This window comes from Chlorocebus sabaeus, chromosome 11 (assembly GCF_047675955.1).
Source record: "Chlorocebus sabaeus isolate Y175 chromosome 11, mChlSab1.0.hap1, whole genome shotgun sequence".
In the NCBI taxonomy this organism is placed as follows: domain Eukaryota; kingdom Metazoa; phylum Chordata; class Mammalia; order Primates; family Cercopithecidae; genus Chlorocebus; species Chlorocebus sabaeus.
Window position 1 is genome coordinate 130,076,704 of NC_132914.1, and position 19,015 is coordinate 130,095,718.

The 19,015-nt window shown below is 46.4% G+C and overlaps 1 protein-coding gene and 1 pseudogene across 4 annotated transcripts in view; one reads left to right on the forward strand and one right to left on the reverse strand.

Moving 5' to 3' along the window:
• The window catches only part of CHFR (checkpoint with forkhead and ring finger domains), a 31,977-nt gene extending 24,460 nt beyond the window's left edge, over positions 1-7,517 (reverse strand). For all 4 annotated transcript variants that reach the window (XM_008005326.3, XM_008005327.3, XM_008005325.3 and 1 more), the window contains exons 1-3: positions 7,390-7,517; positions 7,039-7,183; positions 3,692-3,791 (exon numbers count right to left, since the gene is read on the reverse strand). In XM_008005326.3, the coding sequence (XP_008003517.3) occupies positions 3,692-3,791; positions 7,039-7,171 (233 nt within the window). In that variant the 5' untranslated portion in view covers positions 7,172-7,183; positions 7,390-7,517. The remainder of the gene's footprint in view (positions 1-3,691; positions 3,792-7,038; positions 7,184-7,389) is intronic.
• Positions 7,518-10,748: 3,231 nt separating this feature from the next.
• Positions 10,749-18,118, forward strand: LOC103239458 (NHP2-like protein 1 pseudogene; annotated as a pseudogene).
• The last annotated feature ends 897 nt before the right edge of the window (positions 18,119-19,015 follow it).

Sequence of the window (19,015 nt, forward strand, 5' to 3'; positions counted from 1 at the left end):
CCACACCTCCTCACGTGCTTGGCAGCTCTGCTGCTGCAGGCCTGGGTTCTCTCCTGTTTGCCTCCTAATGGATCCGGAGGCCTCGCCTGCAGTGTGGGGCTTCCACCTCCAGCCTCCCCTGAGCTGGACTTGCACTATCCACAGTTCTGTTTCCTGCAGCCGTCACGACCCCGGTGAGCTCATGCCTCCAATAAGTACTGATCCCTCCCAAGAGACTGGCTCTGGGCAGAAGCGGAATAAATGCCAGGCCATTAGCTGCAGGACACAGGCCTGCGCTCAGAGCCTGTGGTCTGGCTGCCAAACCCCTCGAGGCGCTCTACCCTGGGAGAGGCCAATTCAGATGCTGCTGACCCAGGGACAGACAGGAGGAGGCTAAGTTGGTGGGGCAGGAAGTGCCTCCTGGGGACCTCTGAGCAGAGACCTGGTAGGAAATCAGGTGTTGGTCAGGTGACGAAGGTCCAAGAGCACAGCATACCCGACACACAAAACGGCAACCAAACAAAACGACTGATTTCAGCCAAACCACACAGGCCTCAGCTCTGCAGCCTCACTCCCGAGGCCCCAGCAGTGGACAGAATTCACATCCAAGTGACCACCACAGTTTGCTGAGGTATGGGAGTGGCAAACTATTTCTGTAAACAGAGGATAAACAGTGTAGGTTTTGCCATCACCTGGTCACCTGGTCACCACTGCCACTACTCAGCTCTGCCGTCTGTAGCAGGAAAGCAAATGCAGACAGTAAGTAAATGAATTGCCATGGCCGTCTCCCCGTAAAACCTTCAAAACCAGGCAGTGGCTGTGTGTGCCTGAGTTCTGCTGTTGCAGTACAAAGCTGACCCTGGAAGATGCGGTTTTGAGTCGCGCAGGTGCACTTATACACGGATTCTTTTCAATGACAGGTGCAGGTGCACTTATACATGGGTTCTTTTCCATGAGAGGGAGTGAACCCCACACACATGCTGGACTGACTCTCTGTGTCCTCGTGCTCCACAGGGCTGGCTACGGGGCGCGAGTACACACAGATTTGGATGCATCAGGGCACTGGAGCTGGAGTGACTTAGTGTTCTCATGCTCTGCAGGACTGGCTACGGGGCTGGAGTGCGCATGGATTTTGGGTGCATCCAGGGGCACTGGAATCAATCCCCCCAGATGCCGAGGGGCGACTGCAGTCATCACTCATCCTCCTGCTCTTTCCAAACAAAAATCTGATTATTTCACTCCTTCGCTTACACCCCTTCGATGACTCCTCGCTGCTCTCAGGCTAAAGCCCAAGCTCCCTCATGCGACTTTGCTGCTCACCACACGCTCTGACCACATGGCCCTGCTCATGCTCAGGGGCCCCCATACACATAGTTCCTTCTGCTTGAGCAACCCTCCCCTCCAGCCCACCTCTGCCAGGAACGTGGCACACTCTCCACATGCTGCTAGAAGACCACCTGCCAACCCTGCCGTGAGAACAGCACACTCTCCACATGCTGCTAGAAGACGGCCTGACACTTGCAGCAGATCTAAAAGACGCACATTCTGGCTGGGTGTGGGAGCTCACGCTTGCAATCCCAGCACGTGGGGAGGCTGAGGCAGGTTGATCACCTGAGGCCAGGAGTTCAAGTCCAGCCTGGCCAGCATGGTGAAACCCCATCTGAGCCGGGCATGGTGGTGTGCACCTGTAATCCCAGTTACTCAGGAGGCTGAGGCAGAAGAATCGCTTGAATCCGGGTGGCAGAGGTTGCAGTGAGCCGAGATCACACCAACTGCACTCCAGCCTGAGCCACAGAGCGAAACTCCATCTCAAAAAAGAAAAAAAAAACGGAATAGGCACATTCTGCACATTCTGAGTGACACTGACACAGGCTTCCCTTTCAAGAATCATCCCAAGAAAACAGACATGAAAGCAGAGTTTGGGAAAGAGTCACTGCAGTGTTATTTATAGTAAGAAAAAGTCAAAACAATAAATGTCCACCAATAAGGGAAGTGACAAAGAAACTATCCTAAAATGACAAGAAGATGAGATAGATGCAGACGCAGGGACATGTGAAGCGCTCCACACGACACTGTAAGTGAAAAAAGCTTGGCCGGGCATGGTGGCTTATGCCTGTAATCCCAGCACCTTGGAGGCGGATCACCCGAGATCAGGAGTTTGAGACCAGCCTGGCCAACACGGTGAAATCCCGTCTCTACTAAAAACACAAAAAAATTAGCTGGGTGTGGTAGTGCGTGCCTATAATGCCAGCCACACGGAAGGCTGAGGCAGGAGAATCACTGGAACTTGGGACGTGGAGGCTGCAGTGAGCCGAGATTGCACCACTGCACTCCAGCCTGTGACAGAGTGAAACTGCATCTCAAAAAAAAAAAAAAAAGAAGAAAAAAGCTGACGCTACAACAGTATGCGTAGTGTAATCGCATTAATGCAAAATATATATACCTACACATGCATTTCTAATGCATGAACGGGATTTTGGAAAGCTTTCCACTTTCTAAGTTGAATATCCCTAAGCTGAAGTCCTAAACTTTTTGAGCACCAATAAGACACGCAAAAAATACCCACTGGAGCATTTCAGAATTTTGAATCAGACACGCTCAATTGGTAATTATAATGCAAATATTCTAAAATCTGAAAACATTCAAAATCTAAACACTCTAGTCCCAATCATTTCGGATACTCAATCTGTACTTAAGTTGTACAAGAACGAGAATTTATTAGTTTTAAAAAACGATTTTTGGATTTCAGGGAAAGAAATCAAACCTGAATAGGCTCGCAAGAACTAAAAATTACGAGCATCTTTTAAGTCTTATTTCTGAGACATATTTAATTTGAATACATTCAAGAAGGGCCATAGATACCAAAGTGTCACTAAGTGTCCCATCCTGGAAACCAGGAAATACATCTTCTTATACCTTGGGAGCCTAATTAACTACAGTCATGTCCCAGACAATTTTTGTTTTGTTTTGAGACGCAGTTTCACTCGCTTCTCAGGCTGGAGTGCAATGGCGCCATCTAGGCTCACCGCAACCTCCACCTCCCAGGTTCAAGTGATTCTCCTGTCTCAGCCTCCCGAGTAGATGGGATTACAGGTGCATGCCACCATGCCCGGCTAATTTTTATATTTTTAATAGAGATGAGGTTTCTCCATGTTAGCCAGGCTGGGCTCGAGTTCCTGACCTCATATGCCTGCCTCAGCCTCCCAAAGTGCTGGGATTACAGGTGAGCCACCACGTCCGGCCTGATAATAACGTTTTGTTCAACAGATGCATATACGGTAGTAGTCCCATAAGACTAAAATATCCTATTTTTACTGCACCTTTTCTATGTTTAGATCGATAAATACTTTTACCACTGTGTTACCACTGCCTATAGCATTCAGTACAGTGGCACGCTGTTCAGTTTCCAGCCTGGGAGCAACAGGCTGCACCACGTAGCCTAGGTATGTAGCAGGCTTCACCACCCAGGTTTGTTTAAGCACACTCCACGATGTTTGCAAGATGATGGAATTGTCTAATGACACATTTCTCAGACTGTATCCGTGTTGCTAAGGGACACATGACTGTGCTGTGTTATAAAAATGAGCTGCTGTTATCACACCAAAGACAGCATTTCCTCTCCTCCTCAGCCGTGGCACACAGCACACCAGCACGGAGTCAGGCTTCTTAAGGTACAAGAAGAAACACCAAAAGCAGCTCAGAACATACTCACCTGGTATCTTCCAGTGTCACCTGACCTGATTTTTCATCCACTACAATTTTACAGTGATCTCCAGAGACCAGTTTATTGCCGGGGAACGAAAGGTCGCAACCTAAAAAAGACAGGGTGGGATGACATGGAATATGACCGTGGGAACTGAACCCTAATGCCCTTTGCTTTAGCAAAGTATGTGGTTCAAATTCAGGATCCCCCTTGTACATATGTAAGAAAAACACTTAACCAAGACAGTTACGGAAAAAAAATTTTTTTTTTTTTTTTTTTTTTTTTTTTAGAGAGTCTTGCTTTGTTGTCCAGGCTGGAGTGCAGTGGCGCAATCTCGGCTCACTGCAAGCTCCACCTCCTGGGTTCACACCATTCTCCTGCCTTAGCCTCCCAAGTAGCTGGGACTATGGGCACCCACCACCATGTCTGGCTAATTTTTTGTATTTTTAGTAAAGATGGGGTTTCACCGTGTTAGCCAGGATGGTCTCGATCTCCTGACCTCGCGATCCACTCCCCTCGGCCTCCCAAAGTGCTGGGATTACAGGCATGAGCCACCGTGCCCGGCCCGTCCTGAACCTTTCTGAATCCCCACCCTCTCAAAGACACCCATCAACACCTCCAGCTACACACAGCCTCTCAAATGGCAATTTTACAGCCGGGCACAGTGGCTCACACTTGTAATCTCAGCACCTTGGGAGGCCGAGGCAGACGGATCACGAGGTCATGAGTTCGAGACCAGCCTGGCCAACATAGTGAAACCCCACCTCTACTGAAAATACAAACATTAGCCAGGCATGGTGGCAGGCGCCTGTAATTCCAGCTACTTGGGAGGCTGAGGCAGGAGAATCGTTTGAACCTGGGAGGCGGAGGTTGCTGTGAGCTGAGATCATGCCATTGCACTCCAGCCTGGGCAAAAAGAGTGAAACTCCGTCTCAAAAAAAAAGAAAAAAGAACAAAGGCTTTTTAATATCTCATCATTAATCATTACTGCTTATAATAATCTATAAGGATACATAAAGATACTATAAGACACTAAAGGCAATTAAAAAGTGAAGGGTTTGGTCAGGCGACAGTGCCATGCAAATGTACTTTTCCCAAATGTTCCACATACAATGACACCCTGAATCTGCTTTGGCCTGAGCCTTGCTCCCATCACTGACCTATGGGTGTGTGAATCAGAGACTCAATATTGTCAAGATGCCAGCTGTCCCGTAGGATTGTTTCATACATTCAAGGCAATTCTAATAAAAATCCCAGAGGGCTTGTAGACACTGACAAGCTGACTCTAAAATTCACAGAAAAAAACTGTAGAATAACCAAAGCAATTTTGAAAAAGAATGAAGTTGGAAGACTCACATTACTTAACAGACTTACCATCATGCTATAGTAATCAATACAGTATTGTAGCCGTGTAAGGATGGCCAGAGACAAATGTAAAACCTAAAACTATGAAACTTCCAGTGGAAAAGACAGGTGAAAATCTTAGTGCTGTTGGGTCTGGCATGGACTTCACAGACAGGACACAAAAAGCACAAACCAGGAAAAAAAATAGTAAGCTGAGGTTCACCAAAAGTAAAATCTGGGCTAGGCACGGTGGCTCACGCCTGTAATCCCAGCACTCTGGGAGGCTGAGGCGGGTGGATCACGAAGTCAGGAGATCGAGACCATCTGGCTAACATGGTGAAACCCCGTCTCTACCACGACTACAAAAAATTAGCCTGGCGTGGTGGCGGGCGCCTGTAGTCCCAGCTACTAGGGAGGCTGAGGCAGGAGAATGGTGTGAACCCAGGAGGCAGAGCTTGCAGTCAGCCGAGATGGTGCCACTGCACTCCAGCCTGGGCAACAGAGCCACAGAGCGAGACTCTCAAAAAAAAAGAAAGAAAAATAAATTCTGGGCTGGGAGATGTGGCTCACACCTATAATCTCAGCACTTTGGGAGGCCGAGGCGGGTGGATCACAAGGTCTGGAGTTTGAGACCAGTCTGGCCAACATGGTGAAATCCTGTCTCTACTAAAAATACAAAAAAATAGCCGGGTGTGGTAGTGCGTGCCTACAATGCCAGCTACATGGGAGGCTGAGGCAGGAGAATCGTGTGAACCCAGCAGGTGGAGGTTGCAGTGAGCCGAGATCACACCACCGTACTCCAGCCTGGGCCACAGAGCGAGACTCTGGCTCAAAGGAAAAAAAGGCTCAGCGCAGTGGCTCACGCCTGTAATCCCAGCATTTTGGGTGGCCAAGGCGGGCGGATCACTTCAGGCCAGGAATTCAAGACCAGCCTGGTCAACATGGAGAAATCCTGTCTCTACTAAAAATACAAAAATTAGCCAGGCATGGTGGCACACGCCTGTAGTTCCACTACTCCAGAGGCTGAGGCGGGAGAATCACTTGAACCAGGAGGCAGAGGGTGCAGTGAGCTGAGATCACACCACTGCAACCCAGCCTGGGTGACAGAGGAAGACTCTTAACTCAAACAAACAAACAAACAAAAATAAACAGGTGCAAACACATTATAAGGGGTGACAGTAAACAAAAAAAATTTGCTTCCAAACAGCACATATTTCCCATCCTCGCTCCTTTTTAAAGTATAATGTCAGAGCTAATTTATTAATTTTCACACAAACTAAACATTTTTGTTGACAGGACCAGTGCATTTCCCTCCCCATACAAAGGCTACAGGAGAAAATCAAACTACCAGATGGTTACTTGGGAGCCTGGAGGCAGTGAATGTGGAGGCTGAGGGAACTTCCTCTCACTAATTGTATGACTTTGTTCAAGTTCTTAGCTTTCCAGGTTCATTAAATAAATAAATATTCTAGGGGCTGGGACTGGAGATCTTTGTTAATGTAGGCACTACAGCTATAAATTTCCCTCGAGTACTGCCTTGGCTGCATCCTAAACGTCTTTTGGTGTATTCTATTTTTGTTTCATTTGTCTCAAAATACTTTTAAAGGTTTCTCCCTGTAAAGACTTACTTGACCCATCGCTTGCTTTAAGGGTGCGGTGTTTAATGTCCATATATCTGTGAGTTTTCCACTTTTCCTTCTGTTATTTTTAACTTTGTTCCATTATAATCAGAAAAGATACTCTGTACTGCAACGAATGTGACAATATTGCATTCCGGAGAGTATATTAACACAACTACTTTATAAAGTTGTAACGAGGGCTAAATGATGTGCATGAATCATGCGCAAGAGTGGGCAGAACGCCGAATAAACACCAGTTCTACGCGAGATTTCACTCCACCGAAAAATCTGGAGGTCACTGCACCGCCGCCCCTGTGGCCTGCCCGCAACCGGGTGGCTCTGCCCGGCCCCGGCCCCCGGCCCCCTGCCCCCGCCCCGGCCCCCGCCCCGCACCTCGTCTCCGCCCGATGGTCCACTCCCGCTTCCTCAGGAGGACGTGCGGCTCGCCCTCCTCGGCGCCCAGGCGCAGGAGCCGTCCCCAGGGCTGCGGCAGCGGCGGCTGCTTGCCTTCCTCGGGCCGCTCCATCGGGATTCACATCTGCGGAGACCCCGGAAACGCCCGTGGAGACTCCCGACCCCAGAGGCCGAGACTCGGCGCCCGCCCCACCCCGCGAGCCCTGGCCCGGCCGCCCGCGCCCACGCAGCCCCGCGGCCCGGCCCAGACGCCGGCGGGCGCCCCCTCCCACGGCCGCAGCCAGGTCCCCCTTCGCGGTCCGCCGCAGCCCTCTCGCCAGCCGTGCTTACCCCCGCCCCGCGTCGAACCCGGAACCGGCTGCGCCGCCGCCGCTGTCAACAGACATTGCGGCTCCCTCAGCTGATCCGCGGGGCGGGGCCAGCGGCGTCTGCGCCCCGCGATTGGCTGGCGGCGGCGCTCACCTAGAGCGGCGGCTAGAGCGGAGCCGGGAGTGGCCAGCGAGAGTAGGCGCGTGGCGGACGCGCGGCCATCTTTGGTCCTGGCTGGGAGACTTCGTCGCCTGCGGATCACGGAAGTGGCTGCGGTGGGCGCCATGTTATGTTGGGGCAGAAGGGACGGGGAACTTCCGGATTGGAAGCCCTTAGGGTTCTGAAAGCCCCGCTGAGCTGCGGATGAGTCCTAGGAGTAGAAGACGGTCCACCTTAGTTGTCACGAGGTAGTGCACGTGGAGACCCTTTCGGTACAGTTGCACACAGCGGATCACACAGATCCGAAGTCTGAAGCACAGGGCGCGCTCCAGGAGTGGGAGCGGCTGCGTTGTGGGCAGGGCGGACGCGGGGCCACGTCTTGGCGGGTGTTTTGCGGTGTCTTCCCGTTCTGAAAGCGCGTACCCTTTACCTCAGTATCCCACTTTTTGGAATCCCGAGACGTTCACGCGTGTGCTCCAGAGAAGGGCGCCGGAGGGTATTCCCTGAAAGTGAAAGATTGGCGAAAGCGGAGTAAACACAGCGAGGTGCGTCCACGCAGGGGCAGTCTGTGCGGTTTGAAGGAACCAGCCAATGTCTGCACTGAGGAGGAGCCCCCAAGTGCGGTTTTAAAAGGGTGAAGCAGGACCCGCCGCAGTGATTTATGCCTGTAATCTAAGTGCTTTGGGAGGCCTAGGCAGGAGGATCTCTTGAGCCCAGGAGTTCGAGATTAGCCTGAGACCTCATCGCTACCAAAAAAAAAAAAAAAAAAAATTCGGCATCCATTTGTGAAAAACAAACCATATATACACACGTATATGCATATATAAACATTTGTATATATAGGTATAGGCGTGTAGCAGGACGAGCAGCAGACAAAACTCCTCAGACGCCGAGTTAAAGAAGGGGTTTATTCAGCCGGGGGCATCGGCAAGACTTCTATCTCAAGAGCCGAGCGAGTGAGCAATTCCTGTCCCTTTTAAGGGCTCACAACTCTAAGGGGGTGCATGTGAGAGGGTCGTGATTGATTGAGCAAGCAGGGGGTACATGACGGGGCTGCTTGCACCGATAATTAGATCGGAACAAAGCAAGACAGGGATTTTCACAGTGCCTTTCTATACAATGATTGTAATCTATAGATAACAGAACCAATTAGGTCAGGGGTCGATATTTAACTACCAGGCCCAGGGTGCGGCGCCGGGCTATCTGCCTGTGGATTTCATTTCTGCCTTTTAGTTTTTACTTTTTCTTTCTTTGGAGGCAGAAATTGGGCGTAAGACAATATGAGGGGTGGTCTCCTCCCTTAGGCATAGTTATCTATACCTTGTAAACCAAAAATAAATTTGTAAGCCCCCCAACCAACTGAATGAACTGATTCTCTCAATGCCAAAGTTAACCTGAAAAACCAGTTCAGTCCCTGATGGGAAGCAGGGTTTGGACATGTCCCATTATACTCTCCTGCCTTTGGAATTCAGGTATAACTGACCAGCATCGCCATTAAAACAGACACCTTAAGGCTGACCAAACAGACTGTAGTATTAAAATACATCACATGACAAATAGCAGGCCCTGGAAGAAAACGAAGTATTTTACCCAGACATGCGTTTCTTTAACGTAGTTTTACATAGCCCTGCAGAGCTGTCTCCTGGGGGAAATCTACTTTGTAGAGAATCTCCTTCCTTTTCCACATCTTTTCCTGATCCAGGAGAGAACGTAAGAGTCTGGCACCTTTTTAATTCTGATAAGAAACGTTTACCATCTATTCTTTCTGAAGCCTGCTGCCTGGAGCTGCATCCGCATAAGAATGGCCAGGATGGTGGTGTTCAAGCCTGTAATCCCAGCACTTTAGGAGGCCGAGGTGGGTGGATTGCTTGAGCCCAGGAGTTCCACACCATCCTGGGCAACATAGGGAGACCCCGTCTTAGCTGGGCGTGATGACAGCACATGCCTATCGTCCCAGCTACTCAGGAGGCAGAGGTGGGCAGATTCCTTGAGCCCAAGAGGCTGAGGCTGCGGTAAACCACAGATTGTGCCACTGCAATCCAGCCTGGGCAACAGAGACCCTGTCAAAAAAAATAATAAAATGGAACCTTGGTCTCCCTTATCTTAACCCAGACACTCCTTTCTATTGATTCCAGGTCTTTAGATAATAACTCTTTCAACCAAATGCCAATCAGAAAATCTTTGACTCCGTCTATGACCTTTCTCCCTAAAATGTGTAAAACCTGCCGGGTGCGATGGCTCACGCCTGTAATCCCAGCACTTTGGGAGGCCGAGGCAGGTGGATCACGAGGTCAGGAGTTCAAGACCACCCTGGTCAAGATGGTGAAACCCCGTCTCTACTAAAAGTACAAAAAAAATTAGTCGGGCGTGGTGGCAGATGCCTGTAATCTCAGCTACTCAGGAGGCTGAGGCAGAGAATTGCTTGAACCCAGGAGGCAGAGGTTGCAGTGAGCTGAGATCGTGCCACTGCACTCCAGTCTATTGACGGAGTGAGACTCCATCTCAAAAAAAAAAAGTATAAAACCAAGCTGTAGCCCTACCACCGTGGGCACAGGGTCTTAGGACCTCTTGGGACTGTGCCTTGGGCCGTGATCACTCACTTCTGGCTCAGAATAAACCTCTTCAAATATTGTACAGTTTGACTCTTTTAACTGACAATGTGTACATACAAATATGTTTATGAAAATCTCTCTAGAAAGGATACACAAGGAAATGGCGGTGGCTTCCTCTGGAACATGGACTTGAAGTCAAGGGGGTAATGAAGACTTACCTTTCACTATATATTTGTCTCAGTCTGAGTTCCACCAGAAAAACAGAACCAAAATTGTTAGGATGATGGAGAACACAGCATGACCCATGAATTCCATGAGCATGGGCCCACGGTGTACCTCATTTACTGTGAAATGGGTACTTTCTCTTTTTTTTTTTTTTTTTTGAGACGGAGTCTCGCTCTGTCACCCAGGCTGGAGTGCAGTGGCCGGATCTTAGCTCACTGCAAGCTCCGCCTCCCGGGTTTAGCCATTCTCCTGCCTCAGCCTCCCGAGTAGCTGGGACTACAGGCACCCGCCACCTCGCCCAGCTAGTTTTTTTTGTATTTTTTAGTAGAGACGGGGTTTCACCATGTTAGCCAGGATGGTCTCGATCTCCTGACCTCGTGATCCGCCCGTCTCGGCCTCCCAAAGTGCTGGGATTACAGGCTTGAGCCACCGTGCCCGGCCGAAGTGGGTACTTTCATCCGAAGCAATGCCATTGTTACAGGAAAAAGAGGAGTTCCAGTCCAGGCTCCATGAAAGGGTTCTTAGATCTTACACAGGAAAGAATTTGAGGGGAGTCACTGAGCACAGTGAAAGAAGCAAGTTTATCAGAATCTACTCTGTTACAGAATAAGGCAGCCTCAGAAAGCAGAAGGAGGAACGCTGTACCAGAAACTCTTAAGGAGCTACAATTAAACCTGGAATGTGCAGATGTGCTCACTAAAGGTAAGGCTATTGGTGCTATCAGTGACCATTAATCCTTCAACCCAAGCCTGCTCATTAAGGTTCTCTCTGAGTAAAGTGGGCTGCACTCTTAGGATATCTGGACATTCTGCAGGCTTGGTGGGAGATGTCCCGTATGATCATAAATATTTCTGCAATTATAATTGGTGGTCAGCTTAGAATGTGGCTATTTTCACACCATAACAACCTTACAGGTGCCTTGTGAGTGCCTAGCTACTCACCTTAAGATAGAGTCATTCTAGTCATGTTTTATTAAACCAGAGACCTGGTAGACAGAGCTTTCTCTATCGCCACAACAGTGGATAAGGCATTCTGTGAGTCCACTCATTCTGTGAGTTTTGGCACAGTCATTGCATGATGATGGAATGCTACTCTGTATGCCACACTTTATGGCTTGGTAGGTCAGATAACACTGAGTTCGTGATGAGCAGCTCAGGTCATGCAGTAACTTGGTGGTCCCCGGTTAATTATTCAGTCCCTAATACTGTCCAGTAGCAAGCCAAAAGCTGGTTGTCAAAAGAAGAGTTTGGGTGGAGGCAAGCGCTTCTCAGACCTCAGCTGCGCTGCCCTAGGAGTGCCGAGCCCGCGGAACCACAGCCATGACTGAGACCAATGTGAATCCGAAGGCCTAGCCCCTCGCCGATGCCCACCTCACCAAGAAACCACTGGAGCTCGTTCAGTAGTCATGTAACTACAAGCAGCTTCAGAAAGGAGCCAAAGAGGCCACCAAAACCCTTAATGGGGGCATCTCTGAGTTCATCGTGATAGCTGCAGACACCGAGCCACTGGAGATCATTCTGCACCTCCACTGCTGTGTGAAGACAAGAACGTGCCCTACGTATTTGTGCGCTCGAAGCAGGCCCTGGGGAGAGACTGTGGGGTCTCCAGGCCTGTCATCACCTGTTCTGTCACCATCAAAGAAAGCTCACAACTGAAACAGCAGTTCAATCCATTCAGCAGGCCATTGAAAGGCTCTTAGTCTAAACCTGTGGCCTCTGCCACGTGCTCCCTGCTAACTTCTCCCACGAAGTCGTGTATCATATTGTCCGTGTTAGCATGTAGTATTTTCTGCTACTCTCTATTGTTGTAAAATGTTGAAGTACAAAAAAAAAAAAAAGAGTAATTATCCGCAGACAATGTCAGGGCTTTACACCAGAATCCTAAAAGTCTACAGTGTGATTCTCCTATGCGGCCTGCCAAGGCTCCACCCAGCATTGCTTGTTGGGGTCCGTGCCGGGGGTGGTGGAGAATGAAAGAACACACAAAAGACAAAGACACACAGAGAACATGGCGGCCACGCCCAGAGCCTCCGCCGCACTTTTATACTCCATAAACCCCACGTCAGCAGAAAGAATGCAATGCAAAACAAACTTTCTTTTCCCACATGTAACCTTCTACTCAGTTCTTTGTTTCTATGCTCTTCTTTGTCTGCCCGCCTTCTTGGCGCCTATAGGAGTTCATTAAAAGTTCAATTGGAGATATTGTCCTTGAGCCCTATCTATTCTCAGCATACTGTTTTCAAAGGCCCCTGCATTTCCCCCCCTTTTTTTTTGTTTTGCCTCAATCCTAAAAAGGTAGCCCATATTTGTTCTTGTGTTTTCTTTTGTTTTTGGAGGCAACGGAGGGAGCATCGAATCACCAAAAGAAGTAGACCCAATCCAAGTGCCCAAAGCAATATACTTCCAGAGATTGTAGAAATCCATGTCTTCATCTGGGTCTATGGGTTAAAGGCAGCAAGGCGCTGACCCAGCTCCTGAAGGGTTACAGTTCCGGACAACACATGTAATTGTTGTCGAAATGCTTCGGAAATGTTCTGAGTGAGCTCTTGGATGTCCAAACTAATATTTTTATGGCCTATTAATAATTTTTGGATTACGGTCCAATTTTGAGAGATGTTAAAAAGCATAGGTGTTGGCCGGGCGTGGTGGCTCATGCCTGTAATCTCAGCACTTTGGGAGGCCGAGACGGGTGGATCACGAGGTCGGGAGATCGAGACCATCCTGGCTAACACGGTGAAACCCCGTCTCTACTAAAAATACAAAAAATTAGCCAGGCGAGGTGGCGGGCGCCTGTAGTCCCAGCTACTCAGAGGCTGAGGCAGGAGAATGGCATGAACCCAGGAGGCGGAGCTTGCAGTGAGCCGAGATCACGCCACTGCATTCCAGCCTGGGCGACAAAGCGAGACTCCGTATCAAAAAAAAAAAAAAAAAAAAAGCATAGGCGTTACACAAAATTGAGTGGAGTTCCAATCACATTGTAATGTTATCCAAGTACTGAGGACAGTGAGGTGATCTCCAAGCCATGTCAAGGCATGTTCCATGTTGTCCAATCTTTCAGCAATTTGAGAATCAATGTTTCGTTGTTGAAGCCATAACCGGTGAGATTGTTCGTGCCATTGCTGCACAAATTCAGCATTTTGTATGCTTTGATGAAGAGCGAACCCTGCTATGGCCGCAGTGGAGACGATGGTGACAAGGCTCATCACCGAGGCAATTATAAGTCCAAGGGCATGGAGGGTTCGCTGGAGAGAAGTCCAAATATAAGTCTCAAGAGGTGATGCCCCCCATGGTCGCGTAAGGTTAACAGGTAGCCAAATTTCCTTACGAGTCCTGAGGATATAAATATCCTCAGTAAAGTTGTGCCACCAGGAATGATTGAGGCAAGACAAAAATGTACACGTATCTGTACAATTAACAATCCCCATATCATTATTCCATGTCAAATTCCCTGCTAATAATAGGTAGGGCTTACAGACACAAGCAATAATATATCAGGAGGTATTTCGATGTAACTGAATATGAAAGGAGTTATTCGGGTTAGAAAGATTAAGGGGCATATTCCCCACAAAAATGCTAATGGCATCGCCTGCAGCTAACAACTTCCAAAGATGACTCTGAACTTAGGCCTCCTTCACGCCATACCAAGGTTTCATTATTGTTAGCAGCAATATTTTTATTTACCCGGTGCCATTTCAAAGGTATGTGACTAAATTTTGTTTGAAAATCACCGTGTTGGCCGGGTGCGGTGGCTCAAGCCTGTAATCCCAGCACTTTGGGAGGCCGAGACGGGTGGATCACGAGGTCAGGAGATCGAGACCATCCTGGCTAATACGGCGAAACCCCATCTCTACTAAAAATATAAAAAACTAGCCGGGTGAGTTGGCGGGCGCCTGTAATCCCAGCTACTCAGGAGGCTGAGGCAGGAGAATGGCGTAAACCCGGGAGGCGGAGCTTGCAGTGAGCTGAGATCCGGCCACTGCACTCCAGCCTGGGCGGCAGAGCGAGACTCCATCTCAAAAAAAAAAAAAAAGAAAATCACCATGCACACTTCAATCAGTTATTTGCATCCCATTGTATTCTAATAAAATCCGGGGTTTATTTCCCCGACATTGTTGCCACTCCAGCACATCAATATTAGGAGAAACCTCTGGAATAGGACAAAAAGGTAAAAAACTAGGAATAGTTTCATTACTATATACAGTATGATTATAATAACAGTATTAGCAGCCACATGACTATGATTATAGCGAACAACCCAGGCTTCATGCGATTTTCGGAGACAATGAGAACTATTTCCCATGCATATTGGAAGTTCTTCCACTCCAAATTGGTATGTGTTGTTTATAATTCCTGTTTTCCGTTCTATATTGTCCTTGTCTATATAGGGGGACGGCATCCAAGTAGTGTCATTGGTGAAAACCTTAATTTCTGCCTCTCCCCAGGCGACTCCCTGATAAAAGGGTGGAAAGGGAATATAAGTGCAATATTCATACAAAGCCTCACTAAGGGAAATAAGTCCCCCGCCGAGGCACATCCAACAAAGGAAGAAATGCATGCTGAATCCAGTTTTCTTTTCAACAGCGTTTCAATCATCCTGTAGGAAACCACTCAGGTTCGCTCCCTGTAAGGACAAGAGCATAGCCCCGTCCCTGTTTTAGAACTTGCCCTTGAACATACTTACCTTCTTCATTAGGATACCAAATCTTTAAATTGTCAGCGGGGACTATCACCGAGGGAGGTGAGGAAAGATGGGTTACGACAGCAGAGTCTTGCAATTGTCTCCATTGATTCAAAAAATAATTAAGGTAAAAAGAACCTTCAAAATCAAAAAAATTAAGGTAGAAAGGTTAACCTTCAAAAAAATCTGGTTTTTTGGGGGGCTCATTTCCCCCTTTTTGTTTTAGCAGTTGAGTTTTTAAGGTTAAATTTGCGCGCTTAATGATGGCTTGACCTTGACTGTTGCCTGGGATACGGCTGATATGTTGAATATTGTATTGCTGTAAGAAAACTTGTAATTTATGAGAGACATAAGCAGGGGCATTATCAGTTTTAAGTATAAGAGGAATGCCCATGATGGCAAAACAAACTAAGAGATGAGTAATAACAGAAATGAGAAAAGGTATCAATGGTATGATGAACATTTTAATTGTCCAAAAGAAGGGACATCTCATGGATTAACCCCAGGATGGAAGGATGGAATGCTCAAAGGAGCACAGGAAGGACAAGCTCGAATAAGAGAACGAGCTTGTTTATGAGTTAAATGAAACCGTCGTTGAAGGCCAGAACTATTAGTGTGATGTAGAGTATATTTTTGTTCTGCAGCATGTAGGTGGCCGATTAAAAGCAAATCAATCTGAGTATTACCATGAACTAATGGTCCAGAAAGTTGAGAATGAGAACGAAGATGAGTGATGAATAAAGGAGCTCGACGTTGGCTCAAAGTAAAGGATAACAAAGAAAAGAATTTCTGAAGAGAAGAAGTAGCACAAAGAGGTAAAGTGGCCTGAGAAATATATATAATAAGTAACCTAAACAGCGTATTGAGAATCACTAACAATGTCACAACCAGTAGTAGGGAAATCAAGTAAGACCATGAGAATAGCAAACAATTCTCCCTGTTGCACCGAGGGATAAGTATAAACTGTAACTCAAGATTGATGAAGCTTCTTGCCAAGAATCAGAAGTTGCAAGAAGATAAGTGATCTGACTATGAGTGAATTGAGAGATAATTAAGGAAGAATCTCCTCCCCAAAGTTGTCGACAGTGATGCCGTCCTGAGTTCAGCTAAACGATTGATATAAGTAGCCAAGTGTTTAGATGTTTTATTGAACAAAAAGATCCATTCCAGCGGCCAATTGGTCTGATGAATCATTCCTGTAGGAGAATGTAAAGTATGAAATAAACAAAAAGAAAAGGAAACATTAGGAAGGGGCCTTTTAAAGTTGCTCTTCTACAAGCTGGAGTTCCTGTAAAGCCAAAGGAGTTAAATGGCGTGAGTTGTCCAAGTGACTGTCTCCTTCTAGAATAGAAAAAAGATGTTATATTCCTAAAACAGGACGCATCATTTGAAAGTCATTTAATATTTTGAAATGATCACGTCGACTTTGAATTTTTTGGGGTCGAATATTTTGTGCTCCTAAGATATAACCTAAACATTGAATAGGAAAATCCAGTTGCATTTTTTCTGGGGCAATTTTAAGTGAATAGAAAGCAAGCTGAGTTTGTAATGATGCAGAAGGACAAGTTCTTGACATAAGGTAGGGCTGTTTAACATACCTTGAGGTAAAACTTTCCATTGATATCGAGAAAGTGGCTGAGAATTATTAAAAACAGGGACAGAGAAGATCCATACAATGATAAATTAACATAGTTGGAAACTGATTCTTTACTGGATTTAAAGTCCTATGTATGAATTTTTGACATATAGTAGGGCTATTAAGTATACCCTGAGGAAGAAGCTTCTGCTGATATTTTTGAATGGGTTGTCCATTATTATATTTAGGAATAATAAAGGCAAACTTTTTGCAATCTTGAGGTTGTAACTGAATAGAGAAAAAACAATTTTTGAGATCTATGACCATTAATTTTTAACTTTGTGGGATAAGGGCAGGATTAGGAAGACCAGGCTGTAAACTTTCCCTAGGTTTAATGTAAACATTTATAGTTTTAAGACAAGACAAAGATGGGAATTCCATGCAGAAATACGTGGCTTTATATTCCTCTCGGCCATTTGTTTTTTGACTTACTCTTTTAGAGTCCTAAGTATTTCTTTAAATAATGGTCACTGTTTCACCTAAATAGGAGTGGTGGCTATGAGTTTAAAGGATTGTAGCCCATTTTGAACATCATATTTTTGGCAGCTGAGGAAATATGAGGAATGTTTAAAAAAGCAGCAAATTGTTGTGAAAGATCTTGTTCCCAAAAATTAATATTGATAGGAACAATATAAAAATAAAAAAAAACACTTGACCTTGTTGACCTTTAGGACCGACATAGGTTAAAGGTTCTATGTCTTGATAAACCATAGAAGCAGCACCCAAGTCAGTGAGTATAACTGAAACTTGTCTTTTTTCCCATTGTATAGGCCACTAATTTAAACAAATAATAGACATATTCACCCCGTATCAATTAACCCTTTAAAAACTATTTCATTAATGTGCAATGAATATAAGGGCTTTTGATTAGAAACTAAAGTTTCCCAAAAAACAGTTTTTTCTGTGCTACCAAACCCTCCCTATTGAGAATACGTTCCCCTGCCTCTAGGCAGGGGAATTGTGAGACTTGAACCACAATAAGAATTTTATTAGTAACATCATGTCCTTTTGGCAAAGGGCCACACACTCTAATAGATAATTCATATACTCCTCTATTAGGAGACAAAGTATAAGGCTGAGTAATAACTAAGTCAGCAGCGGCGCTCTGCTTAGTTGCCACATAAAGCTGAGAAACTGGGGTAAGGTGTGGGATCCTTAAGGAGGACTTGAATTTATTCCTTGATGCTGTAGGCCATTGCTCACTGGGTATTGTATGCAGATTCAGTCAATAACAAATATTTGTAAACAAATAAAGTGATTACAGGTACAGAAATTCAGTTCGGAGCTTACTATTCAATAGAGTATCTGCTTTGTAAAAGATAGTGGACCACAAAATTCTCAACGGATTTTGGTTTTCAAAACACAGTAATGCTATTCAAGGCTAAATGGATACTTGAAATTGAGATTGGATCTGGTGCTGAGATACAACTTTTACTTAGTTATTGATTTTTCTTTCCTCCGATTATTCCAAGGAGGGTGACTACCATTTTTGTACTTTATAGAGCAGTCTAGAGGAAAGGGTTAAGCATGTAAGCTCTGGGGACAGAAAGTCATATTTTCAAAATATAATAGCTATATGACCTTGGATACATTTATAAAACTGTCTTAACTCTGTTTTCCTGTCTACAAAATGGTAATAATTATAAAATGTGTCAGTTTTGTTTGTTTGTTTGTTTGTTTGTTTTTTGAGGCGGAGTCTCGCTCTGTCGCCCGGGCTGGAGTGCAGTGACCGGATCTCGGCTCACTGCAAGCTCCGCCTCCCGGGTTCACGCCATTGTCCTGCCTCAGCCTCCCGAGTAGCTGGGACTACAGGCGCCCGCCACCTCGCCCGGCTAGTTTTTTGTATTTTTCAGTAGAGACGGGGTTTCACCGTGTTAGCCAGGATGGTCTCAATCTCCTGACCTCGTGATCCACCCGTCTCGGCCTCCCAAAGTGCTGGGATTACAGGCTTGAGCCACCGCGCCCGGCCAAAATTTGTCAGTCTTAAAGGGATGTTGGAAGAACTAAATGCAAGTGAAGATTTTTTCACAGTAGTGGACACATAGTAAGTACTCAGTATACTATGGCTATTATTACTGTTATTATTGTTAATATTACGTCTATTTATTTTAGCTCTTTAATGTAACAAGTGCAGAACCATAATCTCACATCCTTCAGAGTCACACTGATCCTGTATTTTTTGGTCCTTTGACTAGTTTAGTGATTTATTACAAGAAACCTAGTTAGTTTGTGCATTCTTTTCCTTTCTTATATTTCTCATTTGTAAAGACTGATAAACCAACTACACTTTCAGACCTGGTGACATAAATTGTTGGGGCCCCAAGCCTGTGGGCCCCGGCTCCCATTTCCCAGGAGAGGAGACAGTAAATTTCCACTTTTATCAGTTTTGAAACGACAT